This window comes from Mus musculus, chromosome 5 (assembly GCF_000001635.26).
Source record: "Mus musculus strain C57BL/6J chromosome 5, GRCm38.p6 C57BL/6J".
Classification (NCBI taxonomy): Eukaryota; Metazoa; Chordata; class Mammalia; order Rodentia; family Muridae; genus Mus; species Mus musculus.
In genome coordinates this window covers 63,792,678-63,811,312 of record NC_000071.6, presented here as the reverse complement: position 1 = coordinate 63,811,312, position 18,635 = coordinate 63,792,678, and the positions used below count along the sequence as shown (strand labels likewise).

The 18,635-nt window shown below is 43.5% G+C and overlaps 1 protein-coding gene across 2 annotated transcripts in view; it reads right to left on the bottom strand.

Annotated features, from left to right (window-relative positions):
• Positions 1-766: 766 nt before the first annotated feature.
• Nwd2 (NACHT and WD repeat domain containing 2) overlaps positions 767-18,635 on the bottom strand; it is a 161,444-nt gene continuing 143,575 nt past the window's right edge. For both annotated transcript variants that reach the window (NM_177006.3, XM_006503991.4), the window contains exons 5-7: positions 16,980-17,124; positions 10,689-11,278; positions 767-6,942 (exon numbers count right to left, since the gene is read on the bottom strand). In NM_177006.3, coding sequence (NP_795980.2) covers positions 3,010-6,942; positions 10,689-11,278; positions 16,980-17,124 — 4,668 coding nt within the window. In that variant the 3' untranslated portion in view covers positions 767-3,009. The remainder of the gene's footprint in view (positions 6,943-10,688; positions 11,279-16,979; positions 17,125-18,635) is intronic.

Below are 18,635 nucleotides of genomic sequence, written 5' to 3'. Positions count from 1 at the left end.
TGGGAATTCTCAGATCAACGGTGTGTGTGTGTGTGTGTGTGTGTGTGTGTGTGTGTGTGTGTGTGTGTATGTGTGTGTGTGAAGGTATCTGGAGAGGTTCTCCAAGGTCGTGTTCACTCACCTGGGAATTCCCGAGCGGCACTAGTCCTTGGCTATTTCCTGCTCCAGCCACAAGGGTACCCCTTGCACGGGTACACAGGGAACTTATTTTCTCCCTATTTTGCTGCTGAGTCTGGAATTCTAGAATGCAAGAGCTATTTCATTTACTTCCGTGTTCTTGGTGGAATGTGTGACTGGGTAAATGCTTGCTGACTGAATTCATCAGCTACTTCTGTATATTTGGAGAGAAACAAACAAACAAACAAACAAACAAACACAAACTTGGGCATACTAGTAACATCCAGTGATCTTTAGTAAACTAGCTGAATTTCTCACCTGCAAACTAGTAAAGATGTTAGAAGTTACTGTCACCAAGTGACTACTGGGCACTGAGTTCTTTATTTTCATGTACTTTGAGAAAGCTAACCAAGATGCTAGTGATGTACTGGAATTAGGTCCATGGTCCTTTCTTTTCACCTATAAATGTGGAATAATAATAGTGCCAAACTTTTGAGACTATTGTGTAGACGCCATGGCTTTGTGTCTGGAGCTCCTGGAATATTCTAGGGCCCCTTCGGCACCTGGTCAATTTGAATAATTACCGGTAAGTGAGGTCTTCCACATCTGGCCAACCTCAGTGGTGAAAAAAAAATCAGTAGCACTCAAGTTTTTAGTAGCTCATCTTTTATTCATACAAACGATACATACACAAGACTGTATATTGTTTGAACACTGAAATAACTTTCTAGTGTAACAACTCTGTAACAAAATTTTAACTAAATGTAACATTTATGAAAATATAAATCTCTGATTGGGTAATTCATCCCAACAATACAAAGTTTACATAAAAACATTCAACATGAGCTATCAGTTGCAAACATGTTAGGAAAAAAAATCATTCAAGTCACTTGTTACACTCTAGAGGTTTTTTTTTTTTTCTTTTTTCTTTTTTTTCACAGAACACTCACACACTACATGTAACCCACCTAGGCATTTAGTTCTTAGAAATGTATGGCATGGACGTTCAACTGATAAGAACAGGAATAAGAATGTGTTGGCTGAAGAGCTGAAAGTATGGACTCCAGATCACGTGTATATAGATCTTAGCCCTTCAAGGGCTTCCACTTACTGGTTGGTAGCTAAACTAGGAGGAATACATTGAACAAAGGTGTTTCACCATGGAGAAGGGTGTTGCTATCTGAACAACACCTTCAAATGCTTACGTGTTAAATCCTTCCACCAGTGGAATACAACTGGATTCTCTAGGGGTTTAGATAATTTTCCCTTTTCCTACCGTGTCAGCAATCAAGATGGCACTGTGTAATGTTTTTCTCATATCACTCCCTGGCATCCCCACCAGGTTAACAGGCTACAGCAGAAACTATCCCCGTCTTCATTTTGCAGTCCACAAAAGCAATAAACTCGGTGAGGCTAGAGGTCAAACTACAGGTACATGCTGAGTCACAAGCAGAGCCAGGATGAAAATAAGCTGGTTCTTTGTTCAATGTTCTGATTTAAGTAAGTTCCACTTTGAGAGAAAATCAAACCAATTACTATCAGTGACCCCCTTGAGAGGTCTTCCAGGACATGCCACGTGGAGGACTTGGAAGGAAGAAAACCACCTTCACCTTCTGAGATATATTTGCCATCAAATTGATGAAGTCTTTTTTTTTTTTTTTTAATGCCATTTCATAGTTTCAGCCTTGAAACAGTAAGACTGGGAAAGTCCTCAATCTGGAAGTGGAACAGAGAGAGAAGTGTACATACGGTGTGTGGAAGTAAGAAAGTGATTACAAACAGGGAATGATAGGAACCTTTGGATGCCCTTAAGATCTATGGGATATTTTAGCACAGAGACAGGCATATTCAGTTTGTCCCAGAGTTTTTGGTCGTTTATCTGCATTTTACACAGGAGAGAGGCGGAATGAGAGTAAGGCAGTGCCACCAGCGTTTCAGAGATGGTGTGTTTCAAAAGCTTGCTTTTCTATTAAGATACTGCAGGGGTCTGGGAAACATTAGGCTCCCCCACAACTGACTGGAGAGTGCGGACTCTGGTAAAGTACAACAAATAAACGGACAGATGCTTTGATCAAACTCATAATGCCCTTCCCATACCTCTTTACACTCAGCACGAATATGCATCGCAAGAAAAGGCGTGAGCGGACTGTGGCTTCTCATTAAGTGGGATTCTTTTGCAATCCACGAGAGAAACAGTTTAAAAATTACACATCGCATTGCACAGAAACCCTTGCATGCAGTCGTTGTGTTTTGATGAAGACTGACTCTCCATGTTCAGTAGCCCTATGATAATGGTAGTTAGTTCTTGTCCTGGTCCGTTCACCATCTCACATGCTTTGTGTGCTGTCCTGGAAAACCGAAACACATCTGGACACCTTTCTTACACAATTTTGCACCATTAGACCTCTTGCGTTTACACAGTTGTCAGGATCGAGAAACGTAAAGAGATATTAAGGCTGCGTTTGGCTGTCACATCCCCCCCACTCAGAGTCAAACGGTCCTCTGCAATCACGATTTCAACTGGCTTCTGTAGAGCTAATTCTAGTCCAACTGGTCTACCTATAACTACCTCTAGCTTCTCTCATCTGAATCCATGTAGTGAATTGTGCTGATTCTTATTACACAGCAAATTTAAAAGATTGTATTTGCTCTCTTCTGGGGGAGATGGCCATTTTACCGTCTCTTCTGGACATTCTCTATTTTCTCGAATACATTTGGACAAAAAGATGGCACCCAAGTCTCATAGTTTTGTTCCTTTCGTGAGAATATTAGTAAACTGAGAATTCCAGAAATTAGCAGCTCATCATTTGTGTCCAGAAGATGCACTTTGCTTTTTTTTTTCTTCTGTCATACATGGATTATGTATTTCGGTTGAGTAGGATAAACATCGTGTCAGTTATCTGGAGTGTAGCTGTGGCTCCTGGATTCTAGGGCAGCACACACTCGGTCATAACAAGAATTGTGTTTCTTGGAGGGTGTTGCCTCGTTGGACTCAGAAGAGTCACTCACGGTGATGGGGCTGTCTCTTGCAAAGACCTCAGTGGACTCTCGCCATAAGCAATCCACAGACACTTTAAAGGAGTAGCTGTTTGACTTTGGCCTGGATGTCTGCGTTGCATTGTTGAAAATCTGTCTGCTATTCGATGTGGCAATTTTGATCTTCAACGCAGCATCTACACGATCCACAACTGTGTATATCCCTATACTCCCATCATCAAAGCCGACGATGATGTTCAGGTGTCTCTGAGAAAGTGCAAGGAAAGTTGGTGTTTTGTATAGGGAGCAAGCACCGATGTTTTTGCCGTCAGCCAGTCTCATCACTATTAAACTAGAAATAGCATCGTTTTCCTCCTCCTCCTCCCCATTCCGGAAACAAATATACACCAGGTAGCGACCATCTCGAGAGAGCCTCTGCCTCCAGATGACTCCAGAGGCGTGAACCACCCGTAGCTTTCCACTGTGTAAATCCAGCACATTGATATTTTCATCTCCACGGGATATAATGCCGAGCTTCCCATTGGGAGAAATTTCAAAATCCTCCAGGTTTTTCAAGAAGTTGCTTGGAAGCTGCACACGCCGACAAATCACTTCATCAGTCAGGCTCCAGAGGTTCACGGTCTCGGCTGACGTGATAAACACGATGACGTCAGGACAGTCGGGGATCAACTTGAAATTCACAATGGTGATCCCATCCTCACAGCAGAATTTCTTGGTGATACTTCCGGTCCAGAGACTGACTGCCAGCACTTTGCTTTTCGTCATTCCCACCACGAAGGTGTTTGCAGAGGTAATGAAGGCATTTTGCAAAGTGGTCAAGATGTTGCAGACTCTGTGGCCTGTGGCCAGCCTCCAAACCCTGGAGGCGTTCTCCTCACAGAGAGAGACCACAAACTGGTCGTTGTGGGTGATCAGCAGCTGAGAGATCCTCTGCCCGTTAATTCGGAAGAGGTTTTCCCCACTGCTGGTATGCCAGACGTACTGGCTGCTTTTGTCATCTGACGTCACCATTAGGTCCCCAGTGGACGTTAACACACAGTGTTCGACTATCCCTTCATGCTTAAATACTGCTTCAATGAACCCACTGCTGAAGTTCCATTTATGTACACAATCGGAGCCATCGAGAGAGTAGATGATCTCCCCCCTGGCCGGCAACACCAGACTCTGAATGGGTTTTCCAGTTTTATCGATATTGGACATAGCTGTGATTATGTCTATATCCCAAATGGAAAGAACGCCACTGGTTGACAAAGACAGTAGCATATTGTGGTGACTGGATTTTACCAACTTAACGATGGTACCCGAGCTTTCCTGCAAGCTCGCCAGGCACTGTCCTGTGTCCCGCCTCCAGAAGAATACCGCTGGGGTATTCTCCATGGTTGCGATGATACAGTCCCCGTTTTTGGATAGCACGGCAGATACAAAGCGTTCGTTGTGCCTGGCTCGGAATTTTTCAGCTACCTTCCACATGCCGGTGTCTAAGAGCTCAATGCTGAGAGCTTTACAGATCAGAATCGCACTTTGGTCTTCCGAAAGCTCAATGCTCACCACTTCGCTGTCTTCCTTCCGACAGTCAAAGTCTTCAGTCAGCTGGGGGTTGGATATGTCCTCGGTGTTCCAAACCGAGAGACTTCCCTCACTGTCTACCATGACCATCTCTTGAGCTGTGTCCAAGATGAGAAGAAACTTCACAAAGCCACCTGAAAATTCTGACGTCACGGTACATATTTTTTCTCCACTCCCTAAGTGGAAAATGGTGGTGTTATTGAGGTATTGGCCACAGAAAGCATATACCCCATCCAGGGAGCACTGGACACATGTCACCTCATACCAGCAGTGGAACTGGTAAAGGGGCCATCCATAGAGCAGGTCAATGACAGTGACATCTTTGCTGGCCTCTAGCCACGCAAGGGCATGATTGACCGAGAGTGTAAATCCATTGATGTAGGTGGAGCCGCTTCCATGCTTGGTCCCTTTGATTTCCACCTCAGACAGGAGACAGGAATTGACATTGTCGTAAATCAGCAAGGTGTTGTTTGTCGTAGCAACCACAAGGTACTTCTCATCACTGCTCAGCTTCATGCCCAGGATAACGGACTGGGCTGTAGTGATTTGCCGGAGGAGCTGGCGAGTTTCTACATCCCAGGTGCTGATGGAACCATTTTCCAGAGCTGTGAGAACAGTGCTGGGGTTACAGGTGGGGAGGATCTCTGTGACGTGCAGGTGGCTGGATGCTAAGGGGAGGCGCTCGGGGCTGTATGTCACATCCATGGATGAATGGAGAGGAACGATGGAGCAGTATTTGGGTCCGTCTTTGTCACATTCTAAAAGGAGGTGTCTGAGTTTGGGCAGGGAACTCACAACAGGCAGCAGCCTTTGCTGCAGCTCTGCTGAAAGGGAACCTGGGAATGCAATGACCTTGTTTCTGATGCTACGGAGTGTGCTGGCCAGGAACTTCAGCTCCTTTTCCTGCGAGTAGTTGTAAGCCAGTTCTATGTCGGCAAGCACTTTGTCAAACTGGCCAATTTTGATCATGGTGTAAAGCCAGCTGAAGTTCATGATGATTCCATAAAGGAGGTCATCGGTTTTCCCACACCTGGTCAGATGATACAAGAGCTCAGACATCTTCCGGTGATTGACAAAAAAGATGTCGGGCTCTAGTGGGTTACACTGGAAAACCCAGGGCTGGTCGGGGGCCTGCCTGTCGAAGGATGCTTGTTCCATGAAGTGCTTTTCTTCCTCAAGCAGACTTCTGTTCTCTAAGTCGAGGCAGCCATTCAAGTAGGGGTCTTCCAGGCAGAAAGCTTTCCTCCTGCCTCCCGACCACACCCCTAGAAAGTAATCTGCCAGGATTGTGTGCATCTCTCGAAGGTTGCTGTCTTCTTGCAGGTACAGCTTCTGAGCTATGAGCTGCAGGTGTCTGTTGGCCCAGACTAAGAGTGTGACATTCTTCACATGTCTTTCTATTAAGTACCCATTGAGACCCTCCTTGAGCCTTGCAATATACAGGTAAGGTACTCTCAGGGGATTGCTGGGTCTGGTGTTCTCATTGAGTTCATTCATAACGCTGTTGTCCAGAGCTAATACATCTTCCAGTTCCATTTCACTCAAACCCATTTTGGCCATGGTGATGTAACCCAGAGCCCTGGAGACCAGTTTCTGACCACACTTCTTCTCCAAGGACCAGAATAACTGCTCTATGCTTTCGTGGACAGTCACACAGAGGGAGGACTCATCGACATCCTTGTGAGATCTCCAGTGTCTCACCTCTCTGAAAGTTAGGTTCACAAACATAGGCAGTGTGCACTTGGAGAATGCATTATTTACATAAATCTGCTGGCCGGACGTGACCTTCCTTTTGACCCTCAGCAGCTGATGTTTGAGGACCTGACTGCACATCTTTCTGTCCCGGGGAATCAGCTCAATGTAGTTGTCTTCTTCATGGATAAGGCACCGGAGTTTCTGCAGGATCCCATGTTTGTTAGGCAGTGTGGAGAGGATGATCCGCACAAACCGGGGAAGATGAGCGGGCAGCCACCAGAGCTTCCTAGCTTCGTCGGCCTCCGAGAGCTGCTCTAGGGCATCCAATATGATTACCAGAGGTCTCTGCAGTGAAGACTCATTCAACAGGTTTATAAACAAGTCACGAAGGTCGTGGATCTTCTTAGGAAAGCTTTGAACCAGACACCGGTAGTTGACGGCCAGCTGTTCACAGACACTTAGAAGAAGTGTCCTCAGATCAATACTCATGTCTGTTGTTCCTAGAAATCTCACAATGACAACTGGGTCAGAGTCTGGCCCTGTGTCTTCATGTAGCCAGCCATAAGCCTAAAACATACAAGCAGAATTTAGAACAGCGCTGTGCCTTTATGCAGCCATAATCAACGAGGTTCCCTTCTGGAGCTCAGACTAACACTATCCTTGCAGAGAAAAAGCCCTGATCCAATAAATGCACAGGCCATCTGGGAAGGCCAAAGTGCTGCTACTAAATTCATGCACAGATCTGTAGGTGAGACTCACGGGTAGCAATAGTACTTCTTAACCATAAGGAAATATTTGAGTTCTAAAAACCAGAGTGTTCAATTACCATAACTCCAAGTGCATAGTCTGCTCGTTTTTTTTCATCCAAATCCCTAACTTTTGGTAGTTGTCTGCACATAGCATATACTTAGTGCTTCTTTAATAGCTAACTTAAGTAATGATTTATAAATTGCATGGAGTGAATGTTTTCATTAATTGAGAATATATAACTCCATATGTGGATGGCAAATTTTTAGTTAATTAGAATGAAACAAAATATTCACTACCAATATTATATTGAATAGAATCTTTTGTAACTGAGTGTAATTTTTGTTATTCTACAGGATCATCATTGTGATAATTATTTCCATCATAAAAATCTCTGTAATTTGAGACGAGAGAGATGGCTCTCAGCTAAGAGTGACTTACTCTTGGTTTGTAGCACCCACATCAGTTGGTTCACAACCATCTGTAACTCCAGCTCCAGGAGACTGGTACCCCTTTGGCCTCTAAGGATATTTGGACTCATGTTCTCATACCCACACACAATATACATAATTAAGAAGAAAAATGAATCATTAAAATCTACATAATACTGTTTGTAAGAGGTTAGTTAATTATTGTGCTTTCAAATATTCCATTGTACAGACAGGTGGTCATCATTTAATATGATCTCTCTGAAAGGCACATGGACTGACAGTGATTTTTTAATAAGAGAGGAAGCTGAAGCTCAGGCTAGATCACTAAATGCTTCAAGTGGATGGTCATTAGAAGCAAAACTGAAGTAGAGCCATATCTAACATACATCCTATACTTCCTCCCTCCCTCCCTCCCTCCCTCCCTCCCTCCCTCCCTCCCTCCCTCCCTCCCTCCCTCCCTCCCTCCCTTCCCTCTTTCTCCCCCCCCCTTCTTTGTAGAGCTAAGGGAATAAAGCATATGTGGACCAGCAAAATTCACTATTTTTTTTCTTTTTATGGCTGAAGAGTCAAAGTGGAGAAGGAATATGATCAAAGTGCAAGAGTCCCCATGGAGTATTTTAGGGGGATTAAAGCCTTTCAGCTGTTTTATTACCAAGAATGCTCTTTAGAAAATAAGGGAATAGCCCATGAATTCTATTATTTACTATATGTAGATTTTTTTTTTTTTATCAATTAGGAAGCTTGGATCTTTGAGATAGTTCAGAGTAAGAAAAAAAAGTAAGATTCAAGGTCTATGGGTGTGAGTTGGATAAATGGCATAGCACAAGGAGTTTTCTGCTACTTAGTTTTGATGTTGGAAGCTGCTTTTAGGGATAATGGCAACACCATGCACCAATGGCTCACTGGTAGCTGATCAGAACCCAAACACAGTCTGTTAGGCTTGACGTTGATTGCTCACATGCTGAGCAATCTATGTTCTCGTTGGGGACTGCTCTATAGTTATGAGCTAGACTCACATGAGACAAGCATGAGATGCCCGTTGGAAACAAGTACACTAGACAGTGAAACTTGTTGCTGACACATAGCTAGTCATTTGCCAGTAGAGGCAAATGGTGAGAAAAGGGGGCAAAGAAACTGGTAAGCAAAACCCTGGACTATGTGTATCCAGATACCCACAACTGAACCAGATCTCCAGAAGACAGCGCAGTCATCATTAAAGATGGACTTCATATGACCAGCATCCTGCAGAGTAGAGATAGAGGCTTCTCTGTATGCGCACATCAGCCTGTCTCATGCAACCTGTGACCTGACATGCACATGAAGACACAGCACAGGGATCTTCTACTCCATCAGTTCAACAATATTTGTTCCTTGTAACAGGAAGGAAATCCCCATCAGACTTCTTATGTGCCCTTCACTGTGTCATCAGTGTGCTTGTGAGAAAGAATCCTGAAGTTTGAAGATACATATATGGGCTCGTCAAACCAGAGATTAAAGTCTCTCTCCTTCTCTCTGCCTTTCTCTGAATTTATTCTGATAGGACATGGTGCCTAAGGTCAGGTCTCTACTTAATCTTGTGCTTAACTAAAGAAGTGGTTGGATCTTCTCACACAAGCATAAAAAGCAGATGATCATGATGAACTAAAACATGTACAATTAGGTTAAGAATTATATACCCGATTCTCATCTGTAAATTTGCTCTGGCACCAAATCCCCACAAGAGGTGCAATGCAGAAACCCTGTTTTTGTACTCATGGTGACCAATTTGATATTGTGCAGCACACAGCAGACTACAGGACTATTCAGAGAGATAAGGCTCTGCCTGACAGTGTAAAAAAGAACAACAAGACAGTTCTAAGTGACCATCAGACTCGTAGAAGCTGTTCTATTTTAATGCCAAGTGTAAAGGAAATTAAAATGGATTTGGGTTAGTACAGTTTAGGCTGACATGACAAGATAGTAGATATTACATTTTAAAATGAGGTCACAGAATTGTTATCCCAGCCTGGGTCTTTTGGTCTAGAATTCCGAGGCCCAAAAAATACCTGGGTATTTCCCATGAACCCGAGAAGGGGGAGATGGTCATGGTGTCACTGATCAAAACAAGGACCTACTTACTGTCATGTTCACTGATGTCATAAGCAGAACTGTTATCTTGGACTGGATGTTTTGGTCTAGGGTTCTGAGGGCCAAAGAGTATTTGGGTATTTCCCACGAACCCAATGTGAAGCTTCAAGAAGAGGGAGATGGTAAGGCTTGATGCTTTTCTGGTCCCTGGGTTTGCCTGAGGAATTTGCTGGTCCATGGAGATGATCTTACTCCAAAGACTATAGACGTTTGTTAATGAATGTCTAAGACTTGATAAAACAATGAGCAAGAAAAAGGTGCAATGCCCTGCATTTAGGGAAGATGTGTTGAGATACATTAGTGAGTCCAGGCTTGGAGGTGCAGGAGGAGAAGAAACTTCTGGAAATGATGGGAAGGACTCAGAAGAGACAGTGTTTCCTAAAAGTTTGTTGCTCACTCACAGCAGGATGGGTCCTGTGATAACTTCCTGGGTGACTCAACTTTCTAGAACTTCCACACTACAACTCAGTAGAGATTACAAGTGTGGTTGGGGTTAGGAAAAGAGGGAGGAAAAAATCCTATGTCAATAAAAACATTCGTGCTCTCATACCCACAGTAGGTTGTTTGACTGTGGTAGGCCTCAGATGAAGGAGAAAAATATAGACAAAAGTGTTATCACTGTAGATGGGATATACTTATTGTTGGATTGAGACTGATTTAGTGATTAGAGAAACTGGAAGACGAGGTTTTGCATGACAGGGATGATAAGGGTTTTCAAGAATTGGGTTTCCTTTCATCCTATTGAGGTGGGTGGGAGGGGGTAGGGAGTCACTATAGAAAGTGGTTTTATAGTCCTGTCCCATGCATCCTGTTCTCACAGCACATCTGTTACACCAGCAGAAATGAAACACAGAAGTAGCCATCCCAGAAAGTCTAGTTACAATTCAGATAGCAAGCGCAGAAAATTGAATTTGATCAAGTTATTATTTTCCCCAAAGGGGGAAAATATTTCTACAAACAGAAGGGAAAGTGTAGATTTATTTTTAATTTTTATTTATTTATTTTTACCTTTTTTGCTACTTCAGCTAGCAGTAGAGTCTTCCCAGTGCATGGTCCCCCATACACAACGAGAGGGTTGATATGCCCGGTTTTGCTTGGAAGGATGTATTTATGCAAGATGTTTAGTGATTCACATTTGTATTCATAGAAGGAGGCATATGTTTTACACAGTGAGGAGTGCTGCAGGATTTCATCGTACAGCGTATCAGTCTCCGTGTCAAAGTTCTGCTGTACTGTTGCCTGAATTATATCAATCATGTCTTCATAAAATTGCTTACCAAGTCCTTCTATGTAATGGTTTTCTATCTCTTGGGAATAGCCCAGTTTCATGTCACAGTGAGTGACAGATGTGTACACTCTCAAATTAGAGGATGCAACAATGGTAGGAATGAATTCATCCCTGAGTTTTATCAGCTTCTCTTGAGCTTCTGGGTCACGGACGATTCTTGGGTCTGTTCCGGTTATGTCCATGTATTTCCCCATCTCTGGGATTTTCACGAAGCGTTCGATGTTAGCAATCTTTCTGATGTAGCAAACACACTTCTTCAGGAAGGCTGGAGTTTGCTTGCCTAGAGCAAAGTCAAACTCATCCTCGATAGCTGGAAGAAGACAAAACAGGGTTCATTGTCTTGAACGATGGAACCATGTGCCCAAATTCCCAATATGCAGCTCTTAGTTACTTTGAGGGACCTTGACTTATAATTTGTAGAGATGCAGCCTGTGGAGTCATTTCTTAAGTTAGCATTAGGTTTTTCCTAAGCATGTAGAACCTAGAAGAATAGTTTTTTTTTTCGTAAATAATTTTATTTCCTTCCCAATGGGAAGGAAAAGTCGAAGACCAGCTTGATAAGGCAAGCACGCTGGGTTCATGGTGATGAGTTCTAAGAGGTAAGTTTAGTTTCCCTCTCTAACTAGCTTCAGTCCTTTTACATGTGGAAGCATCTGGGTCTCTGTGGGGCCAGGAAACATGGAGGTAGCTAGGTGACATAGCTAGGCTCCTGGTTCCTTGCCAGGTCACCCTTTCCAATGCAGTGTCATCCTTTAGTTTGAGGTGTATTGTAACCTATACAAATGGGCTGAAATAGAAACGAAAAAGCACATGCTAAAATAAAATATAACTGTGTTCTGAATTCTGGTCTATCTTAATAATTCATGATACTTCTCAATTTAATGGGCTCAGAAAGGTATAGAAAATGACTTGTATAAGATATCATTTCTTCTGAACTAAACCACATGTCTTATAGTACATAGAGGTGCAGAGAAGTAAGTATGCCTTGTAAGTCCCTCCCTCCCTCCCTCCCTCCCTCCCTCCCTCCCTCCCTCCCTCCCTCCCTCCCTCCCTCCCTCTCTCCCTCTCTCCCTCCCTCCCTCCGTTTCTTTCCTCCCATCCTGGTTAGGCTTTTTATCAGCTACACACAACCCCATGGGAAGAAGGGAGTCAATGGAGAGCACACCTCCATCCAATCGGCCTGTAGACAAATCATTCTATTTAAGGATTGATGTGTTAGGACTCAGCCCACTGTGGGTGGTGCCACTCTTAGGCAGGTGGTTCTGGGTGGTATAAAAAAGCAGGCTGGGGAGGGTGAATTTGGAAAGATGGCTTAGCGGATAAAAGCACTGACTGCTCTTTCAGAGGACCTGGGCTCAGTTCTTAGCACCCACATGGCACCTGACAACTGTCTATAACTCTAGTTCTAGGGGACCAACACCCTCACAGAGACAAATATGCACCAATGCAAGACACCAATGCAAGACATCAGTGCACATACAAGAAAGAGAGAGGGGGGAAGGGAGGGGGAGGGGAGAGAGAGAGGGAGGGGAGAGGGAGAGGGAGGGGGAGAGAGAGGAAGGAAGGAAGGAAGGAAGGAAGGAAGGAAGGAAGGAAGGAAGGAAGGAAGGAAGCAAGCAAGCAAGCCTGGGGAAATGACTTAGTAAGCAGCACCCTTTCATGGCCTCTGCATCAGCTCCTGATTCCAGGTTCCTGCCTTGAGCTCCTGACTGAACTTTCCTCTGTGATGAACTGTTACCAGGGTGTGGAAATTGAAAAAAATCCTTTGCTTCCCAAGTTGCCTTTGGTCATGGTATTTATCACAGCAATAGAAAACAAACAAAAATCCCCACTTCCCATCCTCCCTGTCTCTCCTCCCTTCTTCCCCTCCTCCCTTCCTTTGTCTCTCCTCCCTTCCTCCCTGTCTCTCCTTTCTCTCTCTCTCTCTCTCTCCCTCCCTCCCTCCCTCCCTTCCTCCCTCTCCCTCTCCCTCTCTCTCTTCTTCCCTCCCTCCCTCCCTCCCTCTTCCTCCCTCTCCCTCCCTCTCCCTCTCTCTCCCTCCCTCCCTCCCTCCCTCCCTCCCTCCCTCCCTCCCTCCCTCCCTCCCTCCCTTCTCTTCTTCCTTCCCTCCCTCCTGCCTTCAAGCAATCCTCACCCTTTCTTTCATAAACTGACCTTTCTTAAGCAATTATTATGCATTATACAACCTGCCAACCGTGTTCAGTGCTGATTGAGAGAAAGAAGGCTAAAAGAGATAAAGTCTGGAGAGCCTGTAACTACCATGGAAGTTTGGAAGTTAGGGGCCTTTTCCTAAATTATGGCTTTTTCTGGGATTCTTGTGATAGTAGTTTTCCCCACAGTGACAGCAATCAGTTTTGACTTTTGCAAAAGTAGATAAGCTTATGGCCACAGGGTTTCTGTAGACTGAGTCACGAGTTCGGTGCATCTCACACAGTGTTTGAGCCAGCCAGCCACTGTGGTTAAGGGAACAGGCTACCGTGCTTATACAACATACGTCTAATTTCCTTTCACAGGAGATAGATGAGAAAAGTTGTTAGGAGCTTGGACATGAGGGCTGACAGAGGAAGGAGCTTCTGGCTCATCTGTCTTCCAGCCCCTGGGGAAAGTGAGCACTCTGGATTCAGCCACTTCATGCTAACATGATCAGGAAGAAAAAGACAATGGTCTACCTGTGCTATCCACAGATAGTGCATCACTGATTCCCACAGATGTACACGGTCACTTGGACTTTAAGAGAAAAAGCTCATTGTAGCTCACTGGTATTACTGTCCAATCTGTGGGAAGAGGATGCTAACTGGGAAGTTCTGACCATAAGAGGGGATGCAGATAAATTACGGTAGAAAAAATTCCATCTAGGTGTGACTTAGGGGAGGAAAGCAGGCTGTTCACAGAGTGCCTGCAATGTCATAAGTGAACCTGAATAAATGAGCAGTGTGATAAAAAGTCCAGTTTCTATATCGAGGAGGCAATTCACACCATCTTGATTGTGATGTAGGGGTGGGGGTGGGGATGAGAGTAGAGTGAGGACCTGTGTTCATAATTTCTGCTGTAGTTTTGCTCTGGGATTTCCCTCACATGCTATGTGGTAAAACTTTTAAGTGGGTGAACTTTTAAGAGGTGGGTGTGGTCCAGTCGCAAGTCTCAGGTTGTTAGGACATGCCTTTGAAGGGACTTCTGGCATCCTGGGCTCTTCTTGTCTCTCATTTTCGTTCCTTGCTATGCGGTGAATGGTTTTGCCATAAGCTCCTGCTGTGGTGTGTGACCTCACCACAGGCCCAAGAGCAGTGGAGTCAATTGATTGACCATGGCTTAGAGGCTCCAAAACAAAACCAAAACAAGTAATTTTCAGTGATCATAACAGAAAGCTGGATCCTGGAATTCCCGATGTGTGCACACACTTCCAACTTTCCTCTTTCCTTACTGGGCACTCTTTGTGCATTCTGTCTTCACACTTGCTCAGTGATCTTCAGTTTCCTAGGTCACAGCACTCAGGAAGGGTAATTTAGGGACAGACTACCAACCATTTTTGTTTCCCAGAGTAGCACTATATAGCCCAGGCTAGCCCTGAACTCACAGGCTTCCTGCCCCAGACTTCTGAGTGCAGGGATTACAGGTGTGTACCACCAAGCCCAGTGTTAGTTCTCTAGAACAGAGACCTTGAACAAGTTTTTTCCAGTGAGGTGCTCGAGTGCTGGGGCTGTTCGATTATAAACCTGCTACTGTTTTACATAAAGAAGAGCAAAGCTTTCCTCTGGGCTCCTGTTCTAGTCCAGCACATTTTACAGAAAAATGTTGTTTTGTCCTTGATAAAGATGAAGGGCCAGAGCCTGGGAATGATCAAGAGGTCCCAACAGAACAAAGATAGACAGTACTTACTCCTGATATATTTAGTGCTCTCTCCTTCCCCATCTCTCTAAGGTTTCATCATTATATGGGCCTGGCCCATCAGGAATTCATGATATAGATCAGACTCAAACTCACAGATATCCACCAGCCCCTGCCTTCCGAGTATTGGGATTAAAAGAGTGAACCACCAAGCCCACCAAGTTTAACATTTTCAAGGAAACTTGAAGTAAGACTCAACTTCCTAATGGCTTGCATCTAGGAGTCACCAAAATGATTTATAGTCTTAAAAACCTATTTAAAATGTGTGGACTCAGAGATTGAGGGCCAAGTGCTTTGGGGGTTTTTACAAATGTGTTTTGTTCTATAACTAAATCTTCATGATACTGCTGCCACATTGGAACATGGTACTGGGAATCGATATTCCCAGGCCAGAGCATTCAGTACAGCAATCTGAAAGTGCAGTTGTTATTGTTTTGTCATTAACAGTTTTTATTTGTGAACTTTAAAAAGAAATTCTAGGGCTGGGCGTGGTGGCGCATGCCTTTAATCCCAGCACTTGGGAGGCAGAGGCAGGTGGATTTCTGAGTTCGAGGCCAGCCTGGTCTATAAAGTGAGTTCCAGGACAGCCAGGGATACACAGAGAAACCTTGTCTCGAAAAAAAAAGAAATTCTATCCTTCAGGTCCTGGCTTTCCTACAGTTTCTGACAGAGGCTTCCCTGCCTGTCTGTGGAAGGTTTACAGACTAATCAGTAATGAGGAGTGTGACTGACTCGTTGTGCATGTGTGTTTGTGTATGTGTGTGTAAGTGTGTGTGTGTGTGAGTGAGTGTGTGTGTTGCTATTTTAATATAAAGTCCTGGTACATCGTTCTACAGTTTCATACCCTCCTCCCTGGTTTCCCACGTCACCTCTAAGGTTCATCAGGCAGCCGTCTTTGTCCCTGTTGTCACCCTCCTCAAATCTGACTTTCTTGTTGTTCATGAAGTTCCCAGAATAAAGCCTTGCCTGTGTTAAGCTTTCTAAGAGGCTGGCTGATGGATGCTAGGATGCTGTGATTTAGGAGAACTGGAATGTTGCAGGACCAGCGCCAAATTACCTTAGATTACCTTTAGCCCTACAAATGGCCAATTACTACCTACCCTGGCTTTGTCCAAACATCATTTCAGCTATCAGGAAAGATCTTTTCTGGAGTGTACATACAAACCGACCCTGAGATTCCATTGATTTACAGTCGAAGAATGTTGTCAGGCAACATTGAATGTTTATAGCAGGTAATTCCCTTCTGTGCCGTAACCCACCTACTTGATGTTTCTATCAATGTCTTTGAAAAATGCCTTGATCTTTTGTTTTCTTTTTGTAGCTATCAAAGCTTCAGGAAACTGCTACCATGTTATATATGGCATTTGAAGCAATGGCAACCTGTGCTCCCAGGCTGTGGTGATTTGTGTTTGGCTCCAGAATAAACCCTTATTTCCTTGGCTGAGAGCCGTGCTTGTGCTTGATACCCAGTCTATTCCCTCAGAGGGATTCCAACAAGTTGGTCCCACTGCCTGTAATCTCCACCTTAGAGAGTCATGATCCTGCTAACTCTGATTCTTTCCATGTTCAATTTTAAAAGATCAGCAACTAAGCTCATCTTATCTTTACAAGAGCCCCAGCATCCCTCCTCAGCCACTATTTTTTTTTTATAATTATGTTCTATTCAAGTTACAAGTCATTTAATTTCTGAAACAATCTTGATTATTTATTTCTTGGTAATCATTTTTTTGCCTCCCTGCAATTGCTTTCCAGGAGAGCAGAGACCTCTCTTATCCATTACTGTCTCCTTGGAGCTTGCATCAGAGTTGACCAGGATAGTTCCCTCACAGAGCAAATGGGAGACAAGGAGGGAATGATTTGCTCAGCTGAGAAACAACTACAGAGTCTTGGCTATTATACCCAGCTGTTATACCCAGCTGTCTCTGAACTTCTTCTAAACTCACATTTGCTGAGAGAAGCCTTCACATTAAGGAAAGGACTTCCTGTGAGCTGACACTTGTCTTTCTGGGATGTGGAAGCATTTATCAATTTAAAGTTGCTTAAATTTAAAGACTCCTGAGAGGGATTCTGTGCATGCTTCCGGTTTTCATCCATTTCTTAATTTTCTGAAGACATGTGGAAATTACCTGAGAACAGGTACCTCTTAGCCTGACTTTGCTTCATTTTCCCCTGTTCATGCAGCAGTTTGACAGCAGCTTTAAATATCGTTTTGATTTCATCCGATATTTCTTGCCATGGCCTCTCCTGTTCACTACTGGCAGAAGGCTGTGTCTAGGAAAAGGTGAAAGTGAGGAGTTAGTCTCAAAAATCTTGAAGGATAAATCAGTATTCAAGAACAAGATTGGAATATGCCAATGTTATGAAAGTTGGCTTCTCCAATGCCTCACTTGATCCTCTTTTCTCCAATAATTCTGAAATAAGAAATCATCTCCATATTACAGGGGAGCTTGCCCTGGTTACATGAAGGCATGACCCAGACTGTGCTTGTTTCCCAGGCTTGGCTGTAGTTCCTATTGGTTATTTATCTGCCAGGAGTTGATTCCCATTTCTTCTGGCAATGTTGGAACATAAGATGTAATTGAAGATGGTCATCAAAATGCCATCCTTGGAAGACGTTAATGTCACTTTTTATTGAGCCCCCAGGTAGTTCTTGAGGGATTGGGTTCTTAGGAAAAGGATCACCCTAGCCTTTCAAGCTCTCTGGCTTTTTGTCTCACCATAAGATTTCTTTTGCATGAGTTTCTACTGTCATAATATGATCACGAAGGCTCTTATTAGGGCCTGAGGGGATGGAGGTGCCTGCCTTGGATTTTTAAAGCCCCAAACTGTGAGCTAAAGGAAATTATTTCCTTAGAAAGCAGCCAGGCATTTAAATATCTGTTATAGTAATATAACAGCAAATGGGCCTCAGACATTTTTTTATTTACTATAGTTTTCCTTCTTGCATTTTGACTTTCATAGCAATATAATCTTTATAGTGTCCTCTGAAAAAAAAAAGAAGAAAGTTAAAGGGCAGGTATTTGTGTGTCGCCATACAGCTTTAGGTTTTTGGCTTCATTTTTTTTTTTTTGTAATTGTCTAAGAAAGAGAGTGGTGAAATTGTTTAACAGGAAGGAAATATATAGTCTTGGAACATTTTCAAAGTCTTACTCATGCATTTATTTATTTCACATTGATTATGAATGATTTATACGTAAATAGCTGTGGACATTTTGAGAATGACTTACATTTCCCTGGAGGATCATTAGAAATAAGTGGAGACAAAGCAAGCAAACGAATAGTCACATAGGAGCAAGTGTCACCAGACCACTGTGTGAAACAGCTTTGTGGTTTCATCTTCTATCCTATTTACATTTACTCTTATATATTCAACCCTGGGATGCTTTGGGTTTGCTTTAACAGCCCTACCCAAAAGAGCACTATTGTTATAGATATGGTAAGTAACAGCAGCATGTATATGAGGAAAACAATGACTTTGACATGATTGCATCAGCATGAAGAAGATATCAGAGGGGCAACCATGTAAGAATGAAGACCATGGCTTACCTATTATTGTTATCTTCTTGAAGCTGTCTGGGTACCAGCTATATCAAGGATGCTCTCTTTGAAAGACAGATGGATCTTAGTCTTCTGAAAATCCATCTAAACATTCAAATGATTAACCAGAACTACTATGCCTCTCTTTCCCCTTCACTAAGTTTTAAAAGTCATACAATAGATATATTTAGGAGCCAAATTGGCTAGGAGAGGCATGGACCAATTTTATCTATGATTCTATACAA